At 46.3% G+C, this 26736-nt stretch overlaps 1 protein-coding gene across 2 annotated transcripts in view; it reads left to right on the top strand.

Moving 5' to 3' along the window:
* The window catches only part of SWAP70 (switching B cell complex subunit SWAP70), an 84734-nt gene extending 60109 nt beyond the window's left edge, over positions 1–24625 (top strand). For both annotated transcript variants that reach the window (XM_056116026.1, XM_056116025.1), the window contains 9 exons: positions 7003–7230; positions 7613–7759; positions 8900–9008; positions 10810–10991; positions 14442–14549; positions 16506–16672; positions 20063–20261; positions 22622–22718; positions 23250–24625. In XM_056116026.1, coding sequence (XP_055972001.1) covers positions 7003–7230; positions 7613–7759; positions 8900–9008; positions 10810–10991; positions 14442–14549; positions 16506–16672; positions 20063–20261; positions 22622–22718; positions 23250–23356 — 1344 coding nt within the window. In that variant the 3' untranslated portion in view covers positions 23357–24625. The remainder of the gene's footprint in view (positions 1–7002; positions 7231–7612; positions 7760–8899; positions 9009–10809; positions 10992–14441; positions 14550–16505; positions 16673–20062; positions 20262–22621; positions 22719–23249) is intronic.
* The last annotated feature ends 2111 nt before the right edge of the window (positions 24626–26736 follow it).

Raw genomic sequence — 26736 nt, 5'->3', positions numbered from 1 at the left:
AAGGAGGAAGTAAGCTGCTTCCTGAAACTGAATGAGCCTTTAGAATTGAGGCCGACCACTTGGGATCAACAGGGCAGCACGTGATTTATTCTTTAGTATAACTGAGTAGCTGAGAATGGCAATGTTTGTCTCTCTGGGGCTCAATCTGACGAATTAAGAGGTCCTTATGATAAGTATATGACTGTATGGGCCATCAGCAGGGGCGGGATCTACAGTAGCTGATTAGCTGGGTGGCTGCATCATGGGAGCGCAGAGCAGGGCCTGGGTGCTGATGACAAGCCCAGGAGGACTTGGGGGCCACCTTCAGGGATCCTCAGAAGCTGCTTGTAGAGATGAGTTGGTGGCGAACAGGCACTTCGTGAGTTAGCAAAATGGTCAAAGGCCATTTGATTAGCTCGAGGCACTCAATGCTTGATTTTGTAACGCTGGGGATCGTACCCAGGCCCCAAACATGTGAGGCAAGTTAGAGGCACTCACTAAAGCCTGGAGTGTGAGGGGATTCGGGGGTCGGTCCCCCGTCCCCCAGTGGTGGATGAGGTAGAAGCTAAGGCTGTTTCCACCAAGGAGTGCGTCTTTTTTTTTTTCTTTTTGAGTCACACCTGGTGATGCACAGGGGTTACTCCTGGCTCTGCGCTCAGGAATTACCTGATTTACCCCTGGCGGTGCTCAGAGGACCATATGGGATGCTGGGAATCGAACCCGGGTCGGCCGCATGCAAGGCAAACGCCCTACCCACTGTGCTATTGCTCCAGGCCCCGAGGTTGTGCATCTTGGTGACCGTGTTACCATTAACTAGAGTCACCATAAGCCAGGACCCTTCTTTATGTTGCCTCTTGGAGGTAGAACTTTGACATCTTAGCATTCTTTAGTTTTTTCTTGATTTTAGTCCCCACAACCCCTCTCTTTTCTGCCCATTCTTTCCTTCTGGGAATTCCACTTTCTTTCCCTCCTTAACTGTTTCTGTTTTCTCTCTTTGGTGGCTCTCCCTATTTAAGAGGTGATTCCACCCCTGGGAATCTACTCCACAGGAATACAAACACATTAATTAGTCATATGCATAGCTATGTTTATCTCAGTGCCATTCATAATAGTCTGGAAACAACCTATTCATCTGGAAACAACCCAAGTCCCCAACAGCAGATGAGTGGATAAAGAAATTATGATACATATACAAAACGGAATACTCTTCAGCTATGTGAATAGTGAATTTTTATAGTTTGCTGAAATTTGTAGAGAGTCAGAAAAAGAAGGGGAAGTAGCAGGTGATCTTGGGGGGGGGGGGGTCAGAGATCAGGGGTTAAGGAGTTTGCCTTGTACATGTCCAGAGTCCCATCCCTGGCACCACATATGAGCACTGCCAGGAGTGAGCCTAGAGCAAGGAATAATTTCTTAACACCCCCAGCTGTGCCTTCCCCACATACCAGATAATCTCACTCCTTTGTGGAGCATAAAGAAACAAAAGATTAGATAATCCCAGATGGAAACAAATCAACTCTTGGATTACAGGAGGAAACTATAATAAAATGTACTTAAAATTAAAAAAAATTCCTTTCATGAAAAATTTTAAAGGTCAGCAAAATGATATCTGATAAGCTTAGCAGTAGGTAATTTTTCTTCAACAAAGAAAGGAAAGACCCTCCAAATAATCTGTTAGTCACCTAGCATGTTCTAGTCTTAGGGGGTGAGAGTGATTTCCGCAGTAGAGTTACAGTACCCCACCGACTTAACTCAATAAAAATTTTGCTGTTTTTTAACTTTATAAAAGGTAAAAAAAGGTAAAGGCCCTCCCGTTGATCGTCGATTTGCTCGAGCGGGCCCAGTAACGTCTCCATTGGAGACTTTGTTGTTACTGTGTCTGGAGCGATAGCACAGCGGGTAGGGCGGTCGCCTTACACGCAGACAACATGGCCGACCCGAGTTCGATTCCTCCGCCCCTCTCGGAGAGCCCGGCAAGCTACCGAGAGTATTCGATATTTAACTTTATGATATTTTTTAATCTATTTCTTTTCAGATATGTTTTTACTATTCATAGGTATTTTCTTTCTATTAAAATGTGTTTTTTATGCAAATAGGATTATAACTAAATTTGTGGAAATACAGAGAATGAAAAAAAATCAGTGCAGGGAAGAGTGATAGTACGGTGGGTAGGGAGTTTGCCTTGCACACATCTGACTCTTCAATCCCTGTCATTCCATATGCCCCCCCCGCCCCGCATCGCCAGGAATAATTCCTGAGTGCAAAGCCAAGACTAACCCCTGAGCATCGCAGGGTGTGACCCCCTCAAACAAAAAAATGAACAAACAAGGGAATCAGTGTATAATTGTGTTTATAACAAACTTTGACAGTTCATTCTCTTCCCTCCCCCCCTCTTCCCTCCCCTCTCCGTCTCTTTCCCTCTCTTTTTTTTTTTTTTGCTCTTTGGGTCACACCTGGCTATGCTCAGGAGTTACCTGGCTCTGCACTCAGGAATTACTCCTGGCGGTGCTCAGGGGATCATATGGGATGCTGAGATTCGATCCCAGGTCGGCTGCGTGCAAGGCAAACACCCTACCCGCTGTATTATTGCTTCAGCCCCTTTCCCTCTCTTTTTGTTTGTGGGCACACGCAGACATACTCAGGGTGTGTGTACCCTGGCTCAGGGATCACCCCATGTGTGGTGCTGGCAATCAAACCTGGGTTGACACCTGCAAGGCACGCTCTGTACCCACTGTGCTATTTCTTTAGTTCTTACAGCACTGTGTTTCCCTGCAGTGTTTGTTGTAATCTTTATGCAGTGGAAAACTTAGGTACATTAAATTTTGCATTCTTTATTATCTTACAAATAACTTTCTTAATGTAGTTTTATTTTGATGGTGCTGGGAAATGGGCCCAGGACAAACCCTGCACCCAACCCTCATCTCTCCCCCCCCCCCCCCCGCCAACACACACACACACACACACACACACACACACACACACACGGTAAGTGCTGACCTATCTCCCTGGTGTCTTATTGTAATTTTTAAATGGTTGAATGCCTTTTCACTCGGTGCAACAGGGAGGTAAGATTGATGGATGTCTCTGTCAGACACTGTGTAAAATATTCTCATTTCTTTCCCTTTCCTGTTGTGAGGTTTTTGCAATGACCCGGCATTGCACATCCATCTGATTTGGTTGTGATGCTTGTCAGGGCTCACGCACGTTATAGTTGTGGTGCTTTGCACACGTGCTTGCTGAGGGTTGCATTCCTGACCACAGGGTTCGCGAATTTTTTAGTTTCGGTGCTCACTGGGGGTCATGCACTTCAGTTTTGGTATTCGCCCACCCCAGCCACAGCACTCTGGAGATTGTAGACTCGGTTTGGGTGTGAGGAAGTGGTGTGAGGTACGGCATTCTCAGACAGCAGAGCCACTGGCACCAACTCCACGTGTGTGGGCGTCACCAAACTCAAAGCCTCCTGCTTGTCAGGCTGCATTTTTGCCTTGGAGCTGTCCCTGGCCTCACCTCCCATGTTAGTTCTCGGTCATGTGCCATGTCCAGTTCATAGATGGGAAAATCGAAACAGCTTAATTTATTTTAGCTTAGCAAATAGTCATTGAACACTAGGTGCTGTGTTAGGTTTTGGATTCAGTGATGAGTGAAACATGGTCCTACCTATAAAGAATTCAGATGGTGGTGGGGATGGTCCCAGAGATGATCCAGGGTCCAGGGAGTTCCCTCTTGTACCGTGTGGTCTCAAGAGCACCTCTGGATGTCACTCTGGTGACCCTGGCATTAATGGGCCTGAGCTGCGCCCTATCACCAGGTTCTAGCAAAGAACCACTGTCTGTAGCACTATAGCACTGTCCTCCAGTTGTTCATTGATTTGCTTGAGTGGGCACCAGTAACATCTCACAACAAATTTTGAGACTTGTTGTTGCTGTTTTTGGCATATCGAATACGTCACAGGTAGCTTGCCAAGCTTTGCCGTGTGGGCGAGATACTCTTGGTAACTTGCTGGGCTCTCTGAGAGGGGCGGAGGAACCGAACCTTGGTCGGCTGCATGCAAGGCAAATGCCCTACCCACTGTGCTGTCACTCCAGCCCAAAGAAAAAGACGAGGAAATGGAAAGAGATAATTTTAATAATGAAGGAAGAGGAACATCCCACCTTGCTTTCAGGCTTCAGCTGTTGGCTAGGCTGGAGCAGCGCTGCTTAAAGGTTTCCACTACTGGCCTCTTTCCGACCTGGGAATGTAACATGGGTGAGAGCTACTGCCTTGGAGTTTTTGTCCTGCACTTTTAGAAACACTTTACTATTGTCAAATTATGTATGTGTATGTATGTGTGTGTTCGTGTGTGTGTGTGTGTGTGTGTGTGTGATGGGGGGGTGCTTAGTTACACTTTGCCATGTGGGGTTGCCACCCACCGTTTAAGAAGCAGGGTGCTGAAGTGACGCTTTAAATTTGAAGGTGCAAATGAAAGTGGCTGCGGTTTTTGTAAAATCAGATTCTGATTTCAGGGTGCCCTTAGTGGAATCTGAATAATTTCTGATAGATTTCCAGGTGGTGCTGATGGTGATGGTCTGCATACCTCACTGAGTAGGAATATCCCCATGATGTAGGACTGAAGCAAAATACCAATCAGCTAGTTAAAAAAAAAATAGGGAAAGGTATTCTAAACCAGTGGTCACCTACCCTCTGGCATGCAAAGGTTTCAATCCCTGTTCTAGATAGTGGCCTGCGTAGTATGTGTGCTTGTAGCCTTTATGTTTTCAAAGGGTGGTTTGTTAATTCCCGTTCTCCCTCAATTCCCATTCTCCCCCACCCCCAAAGAGAGAAGCATGTGACAGAGATGCACAAAACCACAAATATTTACTGCCTAGCCCTTTACAGAGCAAGCTTGGGTTTCTGGTCTTGGTGGCGTGTGCAGTCAGTTGGATGTAGACAAAGTTGTGGACGTAGGAGATAAGGGAAGTGGAGGAGTTTGGCTTTTGTCTTTGCAATGATAGGGAGCCAAAGCAGGATTTAAAGAGGTGGGTGACAGAGCCAGATTTTGTTTTAGAAAAAATAATTCTGACAGGGTATACGTGTGCAAGAGGACAACACAGGAGACAAAATGTACTGCTGGGAGGGAGAACTGCAAAGTGGGGCGTGGAGATGAAGCTTATGAAAAGGCAGCAGGAGTGGGGAGACACATTTGAGAAACAGAACTGCCTGTCACCAAAGCTTTTCATCCCTTTGACTGCAGCCCACAGGAGACATGTTTTATTTTACTACCAGCACACTGGAGTGATAGCACAGTGGGTAGGTGTTTTCCTTCCACGTGGCCGACCTGGGTTTGATTCCTCTGTCCCTCTCGGAGAGCCCGGCAAGCTACTGAGAGTATCCTGCCCGCACGGCAGAGCCTGGCAAGCTCCCCGTGGTGTATTTGATATGCCAAAAAAAAATAACAAGAAGTCTCACAATGGAGACGTTACTGGTGCCCACTCGAGCAAAAACAAAACAAAACAAAACAAAAACAAAAACAGCGGGTAGGGTGCTTGCCTGGCCGGCAGCCCACCTGGGTTCGATCCCTGCCAGAAGTAATCCTTGAGTGCAGAATTCCCTGCCAGAAGTAATCCTTGAGTGCAGAATCAGGAGTAAGCCCCGAGCACTTCTGGGTGCGGCGCAAAAAAACAAAACAAAACAAATGGGCTATGAGCTACAGATGATCTCAGTATATTCCATCCCATTAAAAAACCTTTGATTTGAACAATACTGCCCAGGGTGTAAATGTGGTAGAATCTTGTCACGGATTAGCTGTGAGGATTTGGAAAAAAAAAATTCCTTTTTTTTTTTTTTTTGCTTTTTGGGACACACCCGGCGATGCACAGGGGTTACTTCTGGTTCTACACTCAGGAATTACTCTTGGTGGTGCTCGGGGGACCCTGTGGGATGCTGGGAATCGAACCCGGTTCAGCCTCATGCAAGGCAAAAGCCATACCCGCTGTGCTGTCAATCCAGCCTCGAGAACAAGAATTCTTGATGTGGTTGGATGGGTTCTGTTCCTAACGAAAATCAGTACTAGAAGGGAAGGCATTCAGACAGCGGAGCTGAACCATTTGTGGACATTTTGGGTTTGGGAGTATTGCAACAGATTAGAGAGATCGGTTTCTCATTCAGTATTACTGACTCACTGTGTGGTGTATATACTCTGATTTTTTTTTTCTTTTTGGGTCACACCTAGCGATGCTCCGGGATTACTCCTGGCTCTGCACTCAGGAATTACTCCTGGTGGTACTTGGGGGATCATATGGGAGACCAGGGATTGAACTCTGGTCATTGGTGTGCAAGGCAAATATCCTGCCCACTGAACTATCACATTTCAATAGTAATCTTTGAACAAAAATGTATATATTTTAAGATTTAATAAGCTTTTCCAACAGACATTGATTACAATGTAGTATTTTAGTGGGAGGAACACTTTGAGGACTGTAAAAGAATATTTTTACAAATTTATAATATTAGTACAAGTAAAGATATATTTCATGAGGCAGGTTTCCAACCATGGAGCAATCTTCCATGAGCCTGTCTCATGAGCTGGCGGGGAGGGGTAGAAAGCATCTGGAATAGAGAAGGGATCACTAAGAAAATGATAGTTGGAGGAATCGTTCGGGATGGGAGATATTTGGTGAAAGTAGGTAAAGGACCAAACATGAGAACCTCTTTGTATCTGTATTACAAACCATAATGCCCCAAAGTAGAGAGAGAGTATGGGGAATATTGTCTGCCATGGATGCAGGGGGAGGGTGGGAAAGGGGGTTCTACTGGGAGATTGGTGGTGGGAAATGTGCACTGGTGGAGGGTGGGTGTTTAATCATTGTGTGATTGTAACTCAAACATGAAGGCTTGTAACTGTATCTCACAGTGATTCAATAAATTTAAAAAAAAACAACAACAAATAAAGATGTATCTAAAGGTCCTAGATATACACATATATACCTAAAGGTTAAATTTTTTTTGACCAGGAATTTTTTTGGACTAACTTTTTAATTCTTTCTATAGATTGAATATCTGCTTAAGAAACTTACAGAAGCTATGGGAGGAGGTTGGCAGCAAGAACAATTTGAACATTATAAAATCAACTTCGATGACAGTAAGGATGGACTTTCTGCGTGGGAACTTATTGAGCTTATTGGAAATGGACAGTTTAGCAAAGGCATGGATCGGCAGACGGTGTCAATGGCAATTAATGAAGTCTTTAATGAACTTATATTAGATGTGTTGAAACAGGTAAGATTCTGGTAACAGTATTTGTCTTCACCTTTGGAATTTGACATGTGGGAAAGAAAACAGATCCTTTTTTGGGAGGGATCATATGGGGTGCCAGGAATTGAACCTGGGTTGGCCACATACAAGGCAAGCGCCCTTCCTGCTGTATTCTTCATGCCTGTCCGTGGTGCAAACTTTGGTCTGTGCTTATGTTTTATTGGAGCTAGTGCTGCCGATTTTCACAGATCCTCAGGAGGTGCTCCATGGACAGAGGGCAAGTCCCGTCGATACCTTGTATTCAAAGCTATGGAGCAGAGCACGCGAGAATACCAAGGAGAAGGTGTCAGCTCCTCGGAGAAAGATGTTTATATCAGATATTTATATCAGCCGTCATCTTTCATAGGGTTACATGATGAAAAAAGGCCACAAAAGGAAAAATTGGACGGAACGCTGGTTTGTACTAAAACCCAACATAATTTCTTACTACGTGAGCGAGGATCTGAAAGATAAGAAAGGAGACATCATCTTGGACGGGAACTGCTGTGTGGAGGTGAGGCGCTGGGTCCTTTGCATGGTCTGTGTGCTGCCGCCCCCTGCTGCCCGTGTGGTGCCTTCCTTCCTTTCTCTGGAGTCTTAAAAATAACCCTTCATTTACATTTCTGAAGAGACAGGAATGCAGTTCCTGTAGTTTCTGAACCAACAATTACAAATAACTGGCAGAAATCATGCTTTTTTCGCCTTATGCTTGTGGACATAGTGTAGGGATTAAAGCTCTTTAATTTATACATGTAAATAAAGTCCTTTTGTACTTTGGGGCGGCACACAAGGAAACAAAGCAAGTTCAGCAGGGCAACACATGAAGACATGACTATACAAGAAAATATGGGCCTTTTGGAGTGTAATCAAACAATTGAGGCTTCGTGTCTTGACCTGCCTTTGAATATTTTGAGTGACTTTAGGACACCTTATGCCTCGTAATTTCTGTAAAGAAGTGACTTCACATGTTTTATTTTATTTTTATGTGTCAGATTAACTCATTTTTTAATTTATTTTTTATTTTATTTATTTTTAATTTTTTTAAAGAGCATTACAGTGCTGTTCATCATTGGATTTTAGTTATACAGTATTCCAACACCATTCCCAGCATCAGTGTCCCCAGGTTCTCTCCCATCACTCCCCAATCCCTACGCCCTGCCTGCCTCTATGGCAGGTGCTTTCCTTCTCTCTCTCTCTCTCTCTCTCTCTCTCTCTCTCTCTCTCTCTCTCTCTCTCTCTCTCTCTCCTTTTTGGCATTGTGGTTTGCAGGCATATTTTAATATATATTGTTTTTGTGGCCGCCCCTGGCGGTGCGTGGAAGCGTCTCCTGACTTGGTGTGTGGGGAGCCACAGTTTCCCGGGCCACATCTGTGAAGCCTGTGCTCCAGCTCTTTGAGCCATCTCCCCTGCCCCCTAAAATAAGATTTTATTTATTTATTTATTTATTTATTGCTTTTTGGATCACACCCAGCATTGCACAGGGTTTACTCCTGGCTCACACACTCAGGAATTACTCCTGGCGATGCTCAGGGGTATGGGATGCTGGGGATCGAACCTGGGTTGGCCACGTACAAGGCAAATGCGCTACCTGCTGTGCTATTGCTCCAGCCCCTAAAATAAGATTTTAAAGAATGAATTTTTCTTTCTGTTTTAGTCCTTGCCTGACAAAGATGGAAAGAAATGCCTTTTTCTCATAAAATGTTTTGATAAGACCTTTGAAATCAGTGCCTCAGATAAGAAGAAGAAACAGGAGTGGATTCAGGGTAAGGTCATTTTTATTGTTTGCCATATATTGGGAGCTCTGACTCTATCTCATTAAAGATATGATGGTGGTTTTATTTTCTCATTGTGTATAGTTATTGTTGCATGTGACATAGAGCTGGAAGAAAACAAATTTTAGAGGAGTTCCGAATATTTTGTCAATTCCATTTGCTGTATAAACTTGGGGAAAATGATAAACTGGACATTTTAGATTTATTTACTCTTACTACTTAGAGTCTGGAATTCCCCTTTAATGACTCCCCCCTATCAAAAAGGGGGAAAAAAAAAGAATTTTAAAGTGTCCATTTTTAGTTTGGGTGCTATATCAAGCGGAGAGGAATTATGCATTAGTTTTCAAATACTTCAACTGAGTTTCAGGACCTTTTGTTTCCTTTTTTAAAAATTTTATTAATGCGCCATTATTTACAAAATTATTCATAAACAGGTGTTAGACATACCATGTTCTAGCACTGATCCACCACCAGTGTCATCTCTCTACCAGGGTCCCCAGACTCCTCCCCCCTGCCCACCCTCACCCCTAGCCTGCCACACTGACAGGCATATATATATTTTTGGGGGGGGGGGTCACACACGGCGATGCACAGGGGTTATTCCTGGCTCTGCACTCAGGAATTACTCCTGGCGGTGCTCAGGGGACCATATGGGATGCTGGGAATCGAACCCGGGTTGGCCATTGCAAGGCAAACACCCTACCCGTTGTGCTATCGCTCCAGCCCAACAGGCATATTTTTAATAGGATCTTCGATTTCCATAGGAAATCTTCTTCAAAGAACAGGCACATGAAAACATTTTCAGCATCACTGTTTTTTTGTTTGTTTGTTTTGTTTTGTTTTTTGGGGGGTGCACACCGAACAGTGCTCAGGGCTTATTCCTGGCTCTGTACTCAGGGATCACTCCTGGAGAAGCTTGGTGGACCACATGGGGTGCTGAAGATTGAACCTGGGTCAGCCAAGTGTAAGGCAAGGCACCCTACCTGTTATACTACTGCTCTGGCCCTCAGCATTGCTGTTTATCAGGGAAATGCGAGTCAAAAGGAGAAGTTATAATCAGATATCACCACATATATAAAAATACTAGAAGCAAAATGTGCTGGCTGTAAATTGGGGTTGCAAGAAGGAAAGAATGCTTATCTAATTTTGTAAACTGGTTCAGCTTCTATGAAAATAGTATGAAGATCTATATCTCGAAATGTTAAAAATAGAAATGTCATAGGACCCAGTAATTCTCCTCATAGGCCTCTGTCCCAAGAACATAAAAGACACTAGTTTGAAGATATATTTGGTTACCTATGTTCGCTTCAGAGCTACTGACTATAGCCAAGATTTGGAAACAGCTCAAGAGCCCAACCAGGAATGAGTGGATAAAGATGTTGTGGTGGGGCTGAAGTGATAGCACAGTGGGTAGGGCATTTGCCTTGCACGTGGCTGACCCGGGTTCAATTCCCAGCATCCCATATGGTCCCTCGAGCACTGCCAGGAGTAACTCCTGAGTACAGAGACAGGAGTAACCCCTGAGCATCGCCAGCTGTGACCCAAAAAGCAAAAAAAAAAAAAAAAAAAGTTGTGGCATAGTCAAAACCACCCTTAAACTCAGACAGTAGAACACTTTTTTTTAGAACTGAGGAGGGGAGGCTGGTGCTATCGGAAGCTCTGGACCAGCTAACTGGTGACCCGGCCATCAGGGGCAGCCTGGCATCCACACTGGGTCTCTGCTGGTGTCCTTCCCATGGAGGGCTTCCGCAGCATGGAGAGGGTCTCACTTTTCTTCCTGCACCCTCTACAGCCATTCATTCTACCATCCATCTGCTGAAGCTGGGCAGCTCCCCGCCACACAAAGAAGCCCGGCAGCGTCGGAAGGAATTCCGGAAGAAGCTGCTGGCCGAGCAGGAAGAGCTGGAGCGGCAGATGAAGGAGCTGCAGGCTGCCAATGAAAACAAGCAGCAGGAGCTGGAGAGCGTGAGAAAGGTGGGGCTGAGCTCTGGGACAAGCGAGAACTCCCTTGTCCTGTCCCCCCCCCACACCCCTCACCCCTTTAAGTAGAAGGGGCTCTGGAGCTGGGGAGGTAATGCAGTAGTCATATAACGCTATCATGCTGTCCGTGTTATTCACAACTGAGTTCCTTCATGGTGCTGGAGATTGAACCCAGCCTCCTGATGCAAAACTGTGCCCAACCTTTGGAGCCATCTCTCCAACCCTCTATTAATGTCGTCATCATCATCGTCATCATCATCATCATCATCTTGGTTTTGGGGCCACACCCAGCACTTCTCATGGCTGACTCCTGGCTCTGCACTCAGGGATGAATCCTTGCAGGGTCAGGGAATGATGTGGGATGTTTGGTATTGAACCTGGGTTGGCCATCTGCAAGGCAAGCAACCTACCTACCGTACTATCACTCAGACCCTTCAAATACTCTTTTAAATTCTGCCTCTCAGGAGCGTGTTGGTGTCCTGTTCTTCATTCTGGGAATGCTGGCAGGGGTGGCAAGACTAGGCCCTCCTAGGTAGCTTATAGTTTATAAAGCTAGTTCCCCTTTAGCTAGTTTTATAGAATTAAATAGGCAGCTGGCTGGGATATGTGGCTGGCATATGTAACTGTTATAAACTTGTTACAGATAAGATAAGATAAAGATAAAGGCCCTCCCGTTGATCGTCGATTTGCTCGAGCGGGCCCAGTAACGTCTCCATTGGAGAGTTTGTTGTTACTGTGTTTGGCATATCGAATGCTCTCGGTAGCTTGCCGGGCTCTCTGAGAGGGGCGGAGGAATTGAACTCGGGTCGGCCATGTTGGCCGCTTGTAAGGCGAACGCCCTACCCGCTGTGCTATCGCTCCAGCCCTTGTTACAGAATCTTCTATTTCCTTTCTTTGTCAAGAAATGGGCTGGAGCGATAGCACAGCGGTAGGGCGTTTGCCTTGCATGCAGCCAACATGGCCATCCCGAGTTCGATTCCTCCGCCCCTCTCGGAGAGCCCGGCAAGCTACCAAGAGTATCTCGCCCACACGGCAGAGCCTGGCAAGCTACCCGTGATGTATTTGATATGCCAAACACAGTAACAACAAAAGTCTCCAATGGTGGGGCTGGAGTGATAGCACAGCGGGCCAACCTTGGTTCGATTCCCAGCATCCCATATGATCCCCTGAGCACTGCCAGGAGTAATTCCTGAGTGCACAAACCAGGAGTAACCCCTGTGCATCTCCGGGTGTGACCCAAAAAGCAAAAAAAAATTTAAAAAAGTCTCCAATGGAGACGTTACTGGGCCCGCTCGAGCAAATCAATGAACAATGGGAGGACAGTGACAGTGTCAAGAAATAAAAATTCTATAACTTATTAAGCGGGTTCTGCAATGCCGGGGATTATCTGAGCCACCTCAGTGGGGCTCGGGGGCCTCCAGAGCACTGTCTAGTAATTGAATTGGGGTTGGCCACATGCAAAGCATGTTACTTAGCACACATGCTATCTCTCTGGACCCCAAATTAATATGTATTTTTTAAGAAGTAGAAATAAGAATTTTAGTGGGGCTTTGGAGATAACTCAAAAGACTAGAGTGCATGCAAATTCAATCCCAAGTACTGCCTGGTCCTCTGGTACCACCAGGAGTGATTCCAAACACCCCACCACCGCCCTCAAATAGCAAAATAAAATATTGGGGTGGGGGTAAATTGATGGAGCAGAGAGCATTGTTAAGGCAGTGAAGATATTCTGTATGCTATGGTACAGATTGTACAGTATGTGGCATATCAAGAATGAACCCTAAGGCAAACTGTATGCAGGGGATTATGGTTCTCAGTGGAAAGTCACCAACTATAGCATTGTTCCTGGGGTCGGGGATGTTTCTGCTTGAGGGGGCAGTAGTATGTGGGAAACTATAGTACCTTTCTCTCTATTGTTAGAATTTAAAACTTCTTTTAAAAATTAAAAAATGGGGGGCTGGAGAGATAGCACAGTGGTAGGGCATTTGCCTTGCACGCAGTGGACCCAGGTTCGATTCCCAGCATCCCATATGGTCCCCTGAGCACCGCCAGGGGTGATTCCTGAGTGCAGAGCCAGGAGTAACCCCTGTGCATCTCCGGGTGTGATCCAGAAAGCAAAAAAAAAAAAAATGACTTAGGCAAACTCTTTTTTAAAAATCTATTCATTTATTGGGTGGGAGAGTTAGCACCGAGGTTAAGTCACTTACCTTTCATGCGGATGGCCCAGGTTCAATTCCCAGCCCCACGTCTTTGGTCCATGAGAACTGTCAGGATGATCCCTGAGCATGGAGCCAGGAGTAAGCCCTGCACATAGGTTAGTGTGGCCCCAATCGTCCCCCTATGCAGTAATTTATTAAAATAATTATGATTATTTGTTCTTCCAAATTAGGTAAAGTCTATTAAATCTTATAAAAGTTGCAAATACATGGCCTAATTCTAGGTGATTAAGACATTCACTTGAACAGTGTTTGCTCATTGGTTTGCTGAGAGAACTGAGCGGCTGTTTGAGCATCGCCTGAGCGTGGGTGCTCAGACCCATGGCTCAGATGCGCAGCCTTGGGCAGCGCACAGGCCCTTTCCATGCCGTACTCAGTGTTTTTCCTCCGGTCTCACTGTAGCTGCCAGCTGTTAAAACTCCGACTGCCTTTCACAGGTTCCCCACGGTCTGATATTATTTAAACCCAGGCCCCAGGAGTCTATGAGTGGCTCCTCTTTGCCACGTCCTCTTGCTCAGACTTATAGCTCGCCTTTGGTTTCATTAGCAGAAGCTATCCTCCTCTTAATTCCTTTCACCAAGATTTCCACTTTTTCCCCCCAAGAGTGTTTTCAAGTTTAAACTTCCTACCACGACTTTTGTTTGTGTTTAAATTTTTTTTTTTTTGCCCGGGGAGCAGGGGGCAACCACACCAGCTGTGCTCAGAGCTTATTCCTGGCTCTGTGCTCAGGCCTCACTCCTGGTGGGCTCAGGGGATCATATAGGGTGCTGGATGCATGCAAGACAATTGCTGTACCTGCTGTATTGTCACTCCAGCCCCTTCACCAGTTATTGTTTTGCTGGGGAAAGGGTTCCTGAAGCTTCTCAAGCCAAGCTGTTTGAAGTTGAGCTCTCATATATGTTTCAAAAGACTGTGTGAAATGACAAAACTATACAGCCAGAATTTGTCACTTGGGGCTGGAGCGATAGTACAGCGGGTAGGGTGTTTGCCTTGCACGCGGCCAACCCGGGTTCAATTCCCAGCATCCCATATGTGGCCCTCCTCCTCTCCGCCCCTCCCCCCCCAGCACCTCCAGGAGTAATTCCTGAGTGCAGAGCCAGGAGTAACCCTGTTCATTGCTGGGTGTGACCCAAAAAGCAAAAGAAAATAGAATTTGTCACTTGATCTGGAACCTTTCCCTCTCTCTGTGTGTGCTTCAGTGCAATCATTCTGGTTTTCCTGTTGATAGAAACTGGAAGAAGCAGCGTCTCGTGCAGCAGAAGAGGAAAAGAAGCGCCTTCAGACTCAAGTGGAACTGCAGGCCAGGTTCAGCACAGAGCTGGAGCGGGAGAAGCTTGTGAGTCACCCCGGGCTGGGGAGCACTGCTGCTCGAGCACACAGAGCCAGCCCAAAGCGGAGTAGGCTGGAGCACGGCCATTCTGCCAGTGGGATGCTAGGGTTTTGGGGAAGTCATTAATGTGTTCATCCACTAATGATTATCACTTGATTAGGCGCCTTCTTTGCTCATATGATGCGAGGGATGGAAAGGTAAAAACATAGAGCTTGCATTCCAAACCAAGTAGGAATTTGGGAGGGGGGTGGGCAGGTGTTATAAATATATCCTGGTTTGCTTGCAACACACTCTGCCTTCCTGGCATAATTATCAATAGCATCTTTCTTCCCTTCTCACTGAACTCTGGCTTGGAAAATAAATAACTTTGGAAATAAATCGTAAGTTGAAGCTCCATGCCTGTTGCTCTGTAATGAGCGAAGGGAAAAATCTGAAATCATGAGATTTCGTTATGAATTTAGCTCTGCTTCTCTTGGCAGCTCTGGTTCATTAGAGGTTTAGGCAGTTAGCTGGCTAATTGGAACATTATCCTCCTCGCTTTGAGTTGTAGTATGTGAGAGAATGCTGAGCCTGTCGCCCTGAAACAGTCATAACTTTATTTTGTTTTTGTTTTCACCACACCCTGCCATGCTCAGGGGGTATTCCTGACTCCTGACTCTGCACTCAGGATTAGATCTGGAGCTTCCTGGGAGACCCTGGGGGGTGCTGGGGATCAGACCCAGGTTCTGCTGCATGCTAGACAAGCGCCCTACCCGCTCTACTATCGCTCAGGCGCCAGACCCTCTTCCTTCCCCTGCTACCCGATGACATTTTCTTTAGTGACTTTGTTGCTGCAGTTGACATGGCTGTCTGTGTTCGTGTTATCAGAGAACAGAGGAAGGAAGGGGTGATGTAAGGAGATCAGCTCACTCAGATCTTTCCTCCTCCCTTCTTCTGAGCATTTGTTTTCTGTTCTTTATAAATGAGGCGCCTGCCATCGGCTCCCTTATGACTCTTAGAATAAAGTGAGCCGGTGCATGGGAAAGACTTTATCCACCGCAGAGACGCGTGCCTCGGTGGAGACTACATTAGGGCTGTCCTGGTCTTAATTTGTAGGCAGAGATTTGAAAGTATTTAGCCCAGAAGGGGAAACCTGTAAGCTTGTTAGGACACTAACTTAACCTGTTTGGTTTTTTTCAGGCCTGGGAAAGCCTCAGGGAGGGAGAGAAGAGGGGGTGCTAGGCAGAGCAGTTGAAAAACAACCTTTCCCTTTAATTTTAACCCTTTGGCTGCTCTTACTGGTATCAGTCATTCCTTTAAGAGAAGACCATTGGCAGAGAGACTGTAGCTTTAAGGCAGAAAAGTAGTAAAAATCACACAGGGCTACTAGTATTTGTTTATTTTTTTGGTCCACAACTGGTGGTACTCTTGGCTTAGGGTTCCCTCCTGGCAGTGCCAAGCATTGAGACTCCTGCTCTGGAGACCCCCTCTCTCCGGTACCAGCCTGGTGGGGCCATTGGGCTGGGGGTGGGGGGTTACCTCAGCCTTCTGAGCTATCTCTTTGGACCTATTTTTTTTCTAATTTTAATATTTAGAATGTAGAGTTGAAGGGGGGTTGCTTGCAACACCCTCTTCCTTCCTGGCATAGTCATCAATAGCATCTTTTTTCCATCTCAAAGAGCCCTGGCTTAGAAAATAAATAGCTACGAAAAATAGAAGCAGAGGCTCCCTGGACCAGAAAACAGTGCTTGGGTTGTAGTTTGTGCCCCTGGAGTTTTGGGGTGTGGTCTTGATGTTGGGGTTGGGTGTGGTTCTCTTGCTTCATCCATCCCCAGATAAGGGCTGGCGGGTCCAGCCTGCACCCTGAGAGGCTGCTCCATGGGCTGAGGACAAGCCCCTAGGACCATGTTGCAGTGTGCAGGGCTGGGGGCTCTCCCTGAGGGCGAGTCCATCGCCTATAAGCAGACCTTTCTGTCCCTCCAGATCAGACAGCAGATGGAAGAGCAGGTGGCTCAGAAGTCCTCTGAACTGGAGCAGTATTTGCAGCGGGTCCGGGAGCTGGAAGACATGTACCTGAAGCTGCAGGAGGCTCTTGAGGATGAGAGGCAGGCGCGGCAAGACGAGGAGACGGTGCGGAAGCTGCAGGCCAGGTGACAGACACCACCCCCCACAACCCCCCACCGCCGTGCACTGTGCTGTCTTCTTCCAGGGATGCAAGGCTTTCTGGGTCTCTGTGGAGGAGGAGCTGGCAGAGACCCTGGGAACTTGACAGGCAGGGTGCTGTCACTCTGGGCCAGCGGAAGACTCATTTCTGAGGCTACTCACAGAGCCTGTCGTGAGAGAGGTCTCCTGCACTGTTGGTTCTGGTCTGGACTGTGCAGGGGCCTGAGTCCACTCCCAGGCAGCCTGGCTTTTCACCCTTTTGTGGAACAGGGAAGTTGTAGGTGTTGCTGGGAGCTATGGCCACTTTTCTAGAGACAAGGAGGAAATAGCATTTTCCATTCGGTCATTCAAGGGTTGATGATATTTGTAAGTAATTCTTACATGAGGTCTTAGTTTTAAAGTTTCTGAAACCAGGGTAGAGCAATAGTACGGCGGGGAGGGCATTTGCCTTGCATGTGGCCAACCCAGGTTCGATCCCCAGCATCCCATAAGGTACCCTGGGCACTGCCAGAAGTAATTTCTAAGTGCAGAGCCAGAGTAACCCCTGAGCATGGCTGGGTGTGACCCAAAAAGGAAAAAAAATGTTTCTGAAACCTAGATTTTTTTTTTTAAAAAAAGCAAAACTTGGTTATTTATCGTAATTTATTTGGAAAGATTTAAGGTTTTCCTCCCCTATGGTAACCAAAACCTCCCTTACAGTGCCAGGGAACTGGTTCAAAGGGCAGGAGTATGTGAGCCCTTGTTCAATGTCTGATGATGCCTGGTCCCCTGAGCACCACCAGGAGTGATACCGAGCATTGCCTGGTGTCACCCCAAAACAAACCAAAAAAAGCCCCAAACTTCACATCCTTATGAGCAGCCCAATGTATACAAAATACGAAATATCTAGGACATACGAAGTTGTAGTCCCACTGTGAGCATATGAACTGACTTTTATTCAGCTTCCCCTATGTGGTTCTAAGTTTCCAGCCTGCATTATCATCAGCAAACCCCAGGTGGTGGCGTCATTCTGATTCCTTCTTTATAAGTGAGCCAAGAGAGACACAGAGGGCTCAGTCTTGGGTCAGGAACCTTGTTTGCAAACCAGGGAAACCAACTTGAGGGAACTGAAGCAGCAACAGAGTAGTTTGCAGACATGGAATGCAGGCAGGCGCCAAGGGAGGTGGAGGAGCCCACCCCAGGCCAAGGGAAGGGTCCCCTGGGAGGAAGGGAATGCTTCTCAGCGTCACATGTCACCTCCGTTCCTGTCATCACCAACCTGGGTATTGTCACCAGCAAGATACAGCTACCACTCTAACCTGATACTTTGTGTCAGTCATTTTGTAACTGTAACTCCAGGAGGGTGTCTGCTCAGAGAAGCTTCTGTATAGCCCTGGTGGCTAAGGGGCAGGAGGGCTCTGTGGCTAGTGGTGGGAGACAGGTCCAGTCTGCCACTCAGATACCTGCTGTGACAGGTGTCCTAGACACATAGCTGCTGAGCAGCCTGAATCCACTGTCCTATTCTCTTCCATTCACTGTGTTTGCCCAGTGGTCTAGGAAAGAACATAGAAATGCACAATCTTCATACACTGAGAGAATGGGAAAAACTGCATTGCAGCGTTTGATCAGCCTTAGTTTGAGAGCTCCTCTTTGTTCGAGGAGAGCATTCTTTTTCCCTTTTGACCATCTCAGCAGTGCTGAGGGACTATTCCCAGCTCATTATCCTGCTGATGTGCAGGGGACCATATGTGGTGGTAGGAACTGAACCCCAGCCTTCTGTAAGCAGAGCATGTGCTCTGGTTTGTTGAGTTCTCTCTCTGGGCTAGAGAAAGAAATTTCTAAGGATTGAAGCTTATGGGCACCTAAGTAAGCTGGCAGGATCAATGAAGTGTGAGTACGTGAGCAGAGTTGAATAACCACCTTGCAGGGTGTGGTAGAGGGAATTCTTACTGTGGTCCAGTTGGGGGTTCTGGGGATGAAGGAGTTAGGGGTGGCCAGATAAGGTCTTAGATGCTGTTACTTGACTTACTTTGTTGGTTCTAGAAGAGCAAATGCTACTAGTAGCTGGTCTACCTGTGGCTCATTACCATAATTCCAATGCACAAGCTGCTCGAGATGGTCTTATGCTAGACTGGTTACTTAACCACATTGTCTAGACACGGATGTGTTTGGCTTCTTTAAGTGTCTCTCAGGTTAATGAAAATGTCATTTTTGAAGTCAGGCAGACTTGGGTTCAAATCCATTAGTATTTGTGCAGTGCAGCACAGCTTGAAATCCTTTGTTCCCTCCCCACTTCCAGGGTTTTGGGTTTGGGGGCCACACCTGACGGTACTCAGGGTTCCAGCGATCAAACCCGGGTCAGCCACAAGGAAGGAAATGCCTTTACCCACTGTTCTGTCTCTCCAGCCCCTAATCCTTTGGTTCTTGATTGCTTCACCTGTAATGCATGCCATTCTTAATAATAAAAATTTATTATTGAAGGTAAATAAAGTGCCTGGCATTAGAAATTGTTCAATAGGGGCTGGAGTGATAGTACAGTGGGCAGAGCACTTGCCTTGCATATGGCCACCCAGTTTATAGCACATTAATACCCCCCCCCACCCACACACAAATGTTATTTCACTTTTTTTTTCCATAAAGAGGGTGAATCAGAGCTTGGGCAGAATCCTTGGGTCTCCCTTGCCAGCTTAGTGAATCATGGGTCTTTGCGGAGTCTCGTTTTTTTCTATGAAAGAGAGGTGAGGGCGGGGGAAGAGGGCCTGGGAGATCCTCTTCAGCCTACTGCTTAGCTTCTTAAACCGTGGGTTGCTGATGGCATGGGGGATTGTCACCAAGAGTTTATATTTGTTTGCTTGTTTGGGGGCCACACCTGGCAGTACTCTGGGCTTATTCTTGGCCCTGTGCTCAGGGATCACTTCTCATTAGGCTGAGGGAACTAGATCAGGTGCCCGGAATCAAACCCAGTTGACCAGGTGCCAGGCAATGCTCTATCTATTGTACTATCACTCCAGTCCTAAGTCTTAATTTTTTTTTTTGTATGATTGTTGTTGGCTGTAGGGTCACACCCTGTGATGCTCAGAGGTGTCTCCTGACTCTGTGCTCAGGAATTACTCCTGGCAGTTCTTTGGGGATCATATGGGATGCCAGGGATCAAACCAGGGTTGGCTGGCCATGTGCAAGGCAACTGTACTATCTCTCCGGCCTCTGAAAATTTGTTTTTAAATACATTTTCTTATTATTATCAGGCAGTGTTTGATTTGCACGCCCATTTTATATACCTACATACTGGGGTTATGTGAAAATATCTCAGGCCAAAGTGGGGGGGTCTAGACTGGAGAAAGTTGGAGACGTGGGGCCAGGCAGGTGGGCTGACCCCTGACGACCCCACACGTTGGCAGGCTGCTGGAGGAGGAGTCTGCCAAGCGGGCTGAGCTGGAGAAGTGGCACTTGGAGCAGCAGCAGGCCATTCAGAACACAGAGGCCGAGAAGCAGGAGCTGGAGAACGAGCGTGTGCGCAAGGAGCAGGCCCTGCAGGAGGCCTTGGCGCAGCTGGGACAGCTGGAGCAGGAGCGCAAGCAGGCGCTGGAGCAGTATGAGGTGGGTGAGGCCCCAGCGTGGGTGTTTTTTTTTTTCTAATTAAAATACTGTGATTTATACAGCACCCAAAAGGAGAGCGAGAACAAGGGGGAATGCCCTGCCACAGAGGCAGGGTGGGATGGGAGGGGGTGGGGGGTGGGAGGGTTACTGGGATCAGTGGTGGTGGAGAATGGGCACTGGTGGAGGCATGGGTACTCGATCATTGTATAACTGAAACCCAAGCACAAAAATTTGTAAGTCTACAACTGTACCTCATGGTGTTTCACTAATAAAAATTTAAAAAAAAAACCCTGTGATTTATAAAGGTATTGGTAGTTAAGTTTTAGTCATATACTAGTCCAACACCAATCTCACCACCAGTATTCCCGTATTCCCATATTCCATATTCCCCCCCAGCCCAACCCCCACCCCACCCCCGCCTGTCAACTTGACAGGCACATTACACAGTTCCGGTGGTTACAGCTTAGCTCTATCTCATGTTTTCAGTTTTGTTGAGTTTGTGTTTTGGGCATATGGCTATACCCCTCACTCATATCACCAGTATAACTGTAGTCCTGATGCCTATTCACACATTACTTTTTGTTCTCTTCTTCCCCACTTGATTTCTTTCCTTTTTTTTTTTTCTTTTTGGGTCACACCCGGTGATGCTCAGGGGTTACCCCTGGCTCTACACTCAGGAATTAGCTCTGGCAGTGTTCAGGGGATCGAACCTGGGTCGACCACATACAAGGCAAACTCCCTACACACTGTTCTATCGCTCCAGCCCCCCTTCTCTGTCTTTCTCCTCTCTAAAAGGGTGATCTGGGGTCAAGGGTGATCTGGGCATCCCCCTTTTACTACAGTGCATTTCCTCATCCAGTATTCTATATAGCACAGATAAGTGAGACCATCCTGTGTTTTGTCTTTCTTCTTCTTGCATACTTCACTCAACTGGTGTCTTCCAGTGTTAGCTGCATGTGCACTTTTTAAGAGACATCGAATATTTGTTTCATTGTAAGCTGCTAGAGTAAGTATTTGGCCTAGCTGGAAATAACAAGAGGAAGATTTTTTTTTTTTTTTTTTTTTTTTTTGCCACAGCTGCTAGCTGAAAGTAACAAGAGGTAAAAAGGTAAAGGCCCTCCCGTTGATCGTCGATTTCCTCGAGCGGGCCCAGTAACGTCTCCATTGGAGACTTTGTTGTTACTGTGTCTGGCATATCCAATACTCTCGGTAGCTTGCCGGGCTCTCCGAGAGGGGCGGAGGAATCGAACTCGGGTCGGCCATGTTGGCCGCTTGTAAGGCGAACGCCCTACCCGCTGTGGGCCACACCTGACCGTGCTCAGGCCTTACTCCTGTGGGGGAGCTCGGGGCACCCCATTGTATCTAATCCCTTTCTGTCTTAAGAAAGATTTTGTAAGCAATGAGGTCAGAGACAGGAAGTAACACAGACTTTGGAACAGAGAAGTTAGGAATAAATAATTTTAACTGTAAAAGGGGATGGACCCAGAGAACCCTGGAGTGGCCGACACAGAATGGAAGCAGAGCTCCCAGGGAAGGAGTACGTCTGGAAGGGGCCCCTTGCTCTGTACCCTTAACCCAAGTATTGTGGTCTTTTCCTTGGAGAGGGCAGGACCTCGACCCCCTGCACGGCAGAGAAGCCCAGTGAGGTGTTTTTATTCAGCAGAACTCACTGGGCAGCTGTCCTCCGGGGCACTACCCATAGGTGAGTGTCCATAAAACTCAGGGGGTGTGTGATGGTGTCTAGAGCGCCGCAGAGACTGCCCAGAGAGGACAGCACACCGGAAGCAGAGCCCCTTCCTCTCCCAGTGCCTGTCTACGCCCTCTTCTTACCTGGTCCCAGCCTGTGAGGGGGACCATCCTTGGGTGACAGGAAGGATAGTGGGGCTTAGGGTCTAGAGGCAGTTACTGATACAGAAAGGTCTCATACATTCAACTGTAATCAGGCCAGTTAGGTTTTTCTGTGTGACCTCAGCCAGGTTACTTAAACTCTCTGAATCTTGGGTTCCTGTGTTACTTTCTGCTTCTGAGAGTGACTGTGCAGATTTAAAGAGCTGATCCACAACACCAAGTTAAGAGCCTGCTTAGTGTTATTTAGCTCTTCCACTACCTGTGCATTTGCATAGTCCAAAATTTCCTTTTGTAGGGAATGCCCTGCCACAGAGGCAGGGTGGGATGGGGGGACAGGGGTGGGAGGGATACTGGGATTCATGGTGGTGGAAAATGGGCACTTTTTGGTGGAGGGATGGGTATTTGATCATTGTATAACCAAAACCCAAGCACAAAAATTTGTAAGTCTATAACTGTACCTCGTGGTGTTTTTCTAATAAAAATTAATTTTAAAAAATTTCCTTTTGTTTCAGGGAGTTAAAAAGAAGCTAGAGATGGCAACGAATAAAACTAAAAGCTGGAAAGACAAAGTGGCCCAGCACGAAGGATTAATTCGATTGATAGAACCAGGTAACATATTCTTGGAATAATCACAGAATTATATACTTATTTCATTAATCCCTCTGCTTTATTTCTGTATTTGAATGGGGGTGAGGAGCAAAGACTTTCTTCGTCACTTGAGTAACTGGCCACTGAACAGATAAGAAGGCTGGGTTTAATTAAACTTTGTACATTTTTTCTATTTGTTTTGACCAGATGTTCCTCAAAGAAGAGATTACATTGAAAATTTATTGTTTTATTTGTGGAGAAATGATCATTTATGAAGGAGTATAATATTTCGTTGTTTTTTATTTTATTTTATTTTTTTGCTTTTTGGGTCATACCTGGCAATGCTCAGGGGTTACTCCTGGCTCTGCATTCAGGAATCACTCCTGGTGGTACTCGGGGGACCATATGGGATGCTGGGAATCGAACCCGTCACTCCTGGCAGTGCTCGGGGGACCATATGGGATGCTGGGAATCGAACCTGGGTCGCCCTACCCGCTGTGCTATCGCTCCAGGCACAATACTTCTTGTACTTAAAGCATGTCTGTCTCTTAGGTTCCAAAAACCCCCACCTGATCACTAACTGGGGCCCTGCAGCTTTCACGGAAGCAGAACTTGAAGAGAGAGAGAAGAACTGGAAAGAGAAAAAGACCACCGAGTGACAGAGCAGCACCGACCCACTGGCACGCGGATCCCGAGTGTAGCTGGAAGCTTTTTGCTGAAGACAAAAGAAAGTGGCTTTGATGCTTCTAACTCTTTTCTTCCACTCCTCTTAGGATACTTCTGGGCCAGTAACCTAAGACAGCTTTCTTATTTATCTACCTGCAAATAAAGGGCTTACCTGCAGGGGAAAGAAATAGTCAACACCATCAAGCCCTGTACCTTTACTCTGAAAAACACCAGCTTGTGGAAATTCCTTCTGAGCCCCCTGAGATTCAAGGCAGTGTACAGACTGCAGTCAGCGCCATTGCCTGCCATGGTTGGAGGGAGCAGGGCAGGTGCTCAGAATCACTGGATCATCAGAGCCTCTGTCTCCTCCAAGTGCGTATTTCAGAACTAGATCATCCAATCCACCTGCCACCCCATGACAGTTGCTGGGCAGCCTTTGATTGTTGCTCCATAGGACATGACTAGCCATATGTGGACCTGGATGTGGCTCTCAGTGGTTAGAGCCCTTAGATGCATCTGTGCAGCTGTTTTCTGTACAATGCATCAAGCTACTGATTGATGGTCCGGCCGCAGCTGCCTCTCTCAGAAGCCAGAATCTCTTCCATGATGCTTTGGCTAACATAGATGCTTATGAATCAGAACACAGAAGTAAAAGTAACAAATCTGGGGGCTGGAGGGATCGCACAGTGGGTAGGGCGTTTGCCTTGCACACGGCCAACCCGGGTTCGATTCCCAGCATCCCATATGGTCCCCCGAGCACTGCCAGGAGTAATTCCTGAGTACATGATCCAGGAGTAACCCCTGTACAACACCGGGTGTGACCCAAAGAGCAAAAAAAATAGTTATAAATCTTATTTGGAATGTTGTTTGATACTAACTGAATTCTTTCTAATATCTAAAATGGTCTTAGCATCAAATGATAAACCCCTTTGTTTTTCTTTCATAGTTATTGTACAGAAAAATTTCCAGAGTGTGTGAATGCTTGTTACAATTAGGCCCTTTCTTTAATAAATCAGGATCTAATCATTTATAGGAATTATACATGAAAAAATTTTATAAAATGTATTTTTATGATGTGCTTTGTTGAGAGGGAACAAATATTTATAATTTTCAAACATTCTTATCTAAATATTGTACAATGTAATATGCTTTCTTAATTTTTTGCTAATTTTTCTAAGACATAATAAAATTGTTTTGTATGTTTCTCTTTTTTTATAGTAAAATGGACTCAGTAAGAATAAAAGTTGACAGAAAAAACATGAGCTTTATTTGTAAAACCATGAGTTTAATTTTTTTTCTAGTTTACTAACCAAAAAGTAGTTCACTCATTTGTCTTACCCCATCATCTCCCTTCTTCCCACCTCCAGCATACACCAACTTATGAGCTGTAACTGTGTTCTATGAATTGGGTTTAAAAACATTTATAGCACAGTGGTAGGGCGTTCGCCTTACAAGCAGCCAACATGGCCGACCCGAGTTCGATTCCTCTGCCCCTCTCGGAGATCCCGGCAAGCTACCGAGAGTATTCGATATGCCAGACACAGTAACAACAAAGTCTCCAATGGAGACGTTACTGGGCCCGCTCGAGCAAATCGACGATCAATGGGAGGGCCTTTACCTTTTACCTTTACCATGCATATATATATATCACTCTCAGCTCCTGGGAGAGAACAAGGCAGAGTCTTCTACTTTGTGCCTGACTGTCCTCACCAGGGCCCAACAGCTGAAGACCTCCGGGCCCCAGCCAAGGCCATGCTGGGACCACTTTTCACACACTTGGATGAGCCTCACGCATAAAAGAACTGGCAGAGGAACCCAGGTGTGTGGGACCTGGAGCTGAGATCGCCAAACCTGCACGGTTTGGGACTGGACCTGCCAGTAGCTAGACAGTTACACCCACCAACTGCCGTGTAACCCCAACAACGGCCAGGATCCAGAGATTATCACACTCAGCTCCCAGAAGCTTATCATCTTATCATCTTATCTCATTCCTACTTTGGACAAACTGGCAGGCTACCGAATGTAACCTGCCCACATGGCAGAGTCTGGCAAACTCCCCGTGGCGTACCCAATATGCCAAATACCAGTAACAATGAAGAGTCTCATTCTCCTAACTCTGAAAGAGCCTTGAATATGGCACTTTAAAAAAAAAATCCCAGGGCAAGGATGAAGGAGACGTTACTGGGGCCTGCTCAAGGCAATCGACGAATAGCAGGATGGTTGTGATTGTGATTGATTGTGATATATGCACAAAAGACATACATATGGTATTTACCTCCTATTATTTACTGCATGTTATTGTTATTGCATGGGTTGGAGCGATAGCACAGCGGGTAGGGCGTTCGCCTTACAAGCGGCCAACATGGCCGACCCGAGTTCGATTCCTCCGCCCCTCTCGGAGAGCCCGGCAAGCTACCGAGAGTATTCGATATGCCAGACACAGTAACAACAAAGTCTCCAATGGAGACGTTACTGGGCCCGCTCGAGCAAATCGACGATCAACGGGAGGGCTTTATTTACTGCATATAGCATGTCCACCAAATAGGTGGGGTTCAAAGAAGCACTTGAGGTTATCCATAGTGGTGCAATGGAAGATTTCATTTTTTAAAAATAACTGAATTTTAAAAAATGTTCTGATTGAATCACCATAAGATGTACAGTTCCAAAGTCGTTCATGATTGAGTTGCAGTCATCCCATGTTCTAACACTTGTCCCTTTGCCAGTTCACATTTCCCACCAATACAACTGAATAATATTTAATATTATATGTATGTCAGGGGGCTGGAGCGATAGCACAGCGGGTAGGGCATTTGCCTTGCAAGCGGCCAATTTGGCTGACCCAAGTTCGATTCCTCTGCCCCTCTCAGAGAGCCTGGCAAGCTACCGAGAGTATCTTGCCCACACAGCAAAGCCTGGCAAGCTACCCATGATGTATTCGATATGCCAAACACAGTAACAATCGTCACAATGGAGTCATTACTGTGCCCGCTCGAGCAAATCGATGAACAACGGGAGGACAGTGACAGTGTCATATCTCATCTGTTTTCATTTATTCTTGAACTGACACTTAGACTAGTATAATGTTTGTTTATATAATAATATGGCAAGTATAGAGGTGCACATATCTTTTTGGTTTATTTTGGGGCATGCCTGGTGGTGTTCAGGGCTTACTCCTGGCTCTGGGCTCAGGGGTCACTTCTGGCAGGGTTGTGAAGACCATGTGGGGTTCCAGGGACTCTTCTAATTTTTCTTTCTGATGAGTCATTATTTATTAATGCATAGAACTGTTACCGTGTGTCTTGATTTTTTCCTCGTTTGCTTTTTGAGCAACACCTGGAGTTCACAGGTCTTACCCCTGGCTTTGTGTTCAGAG

Source organism: Sorex fumeus, unplaced genomic scaffold (assembly GCF_029834395.1).
Source record: "Sorex fumeus unplaced genomic scaffold, SorFum_2.1 ptg000030l, whole genome shotgun sequence".
Lineage (NCBI taxonomy): Eukaryota > Metazoa > Chordata > Mammalia > Eulipotyphla > Soricidae > Sorex > Sorex fumeus.
The sequence above is the reverse complement of the archived record's forward strand: the minus strand, read 5'-3'. Positions and strand labels throughout refer to the sequence as shown.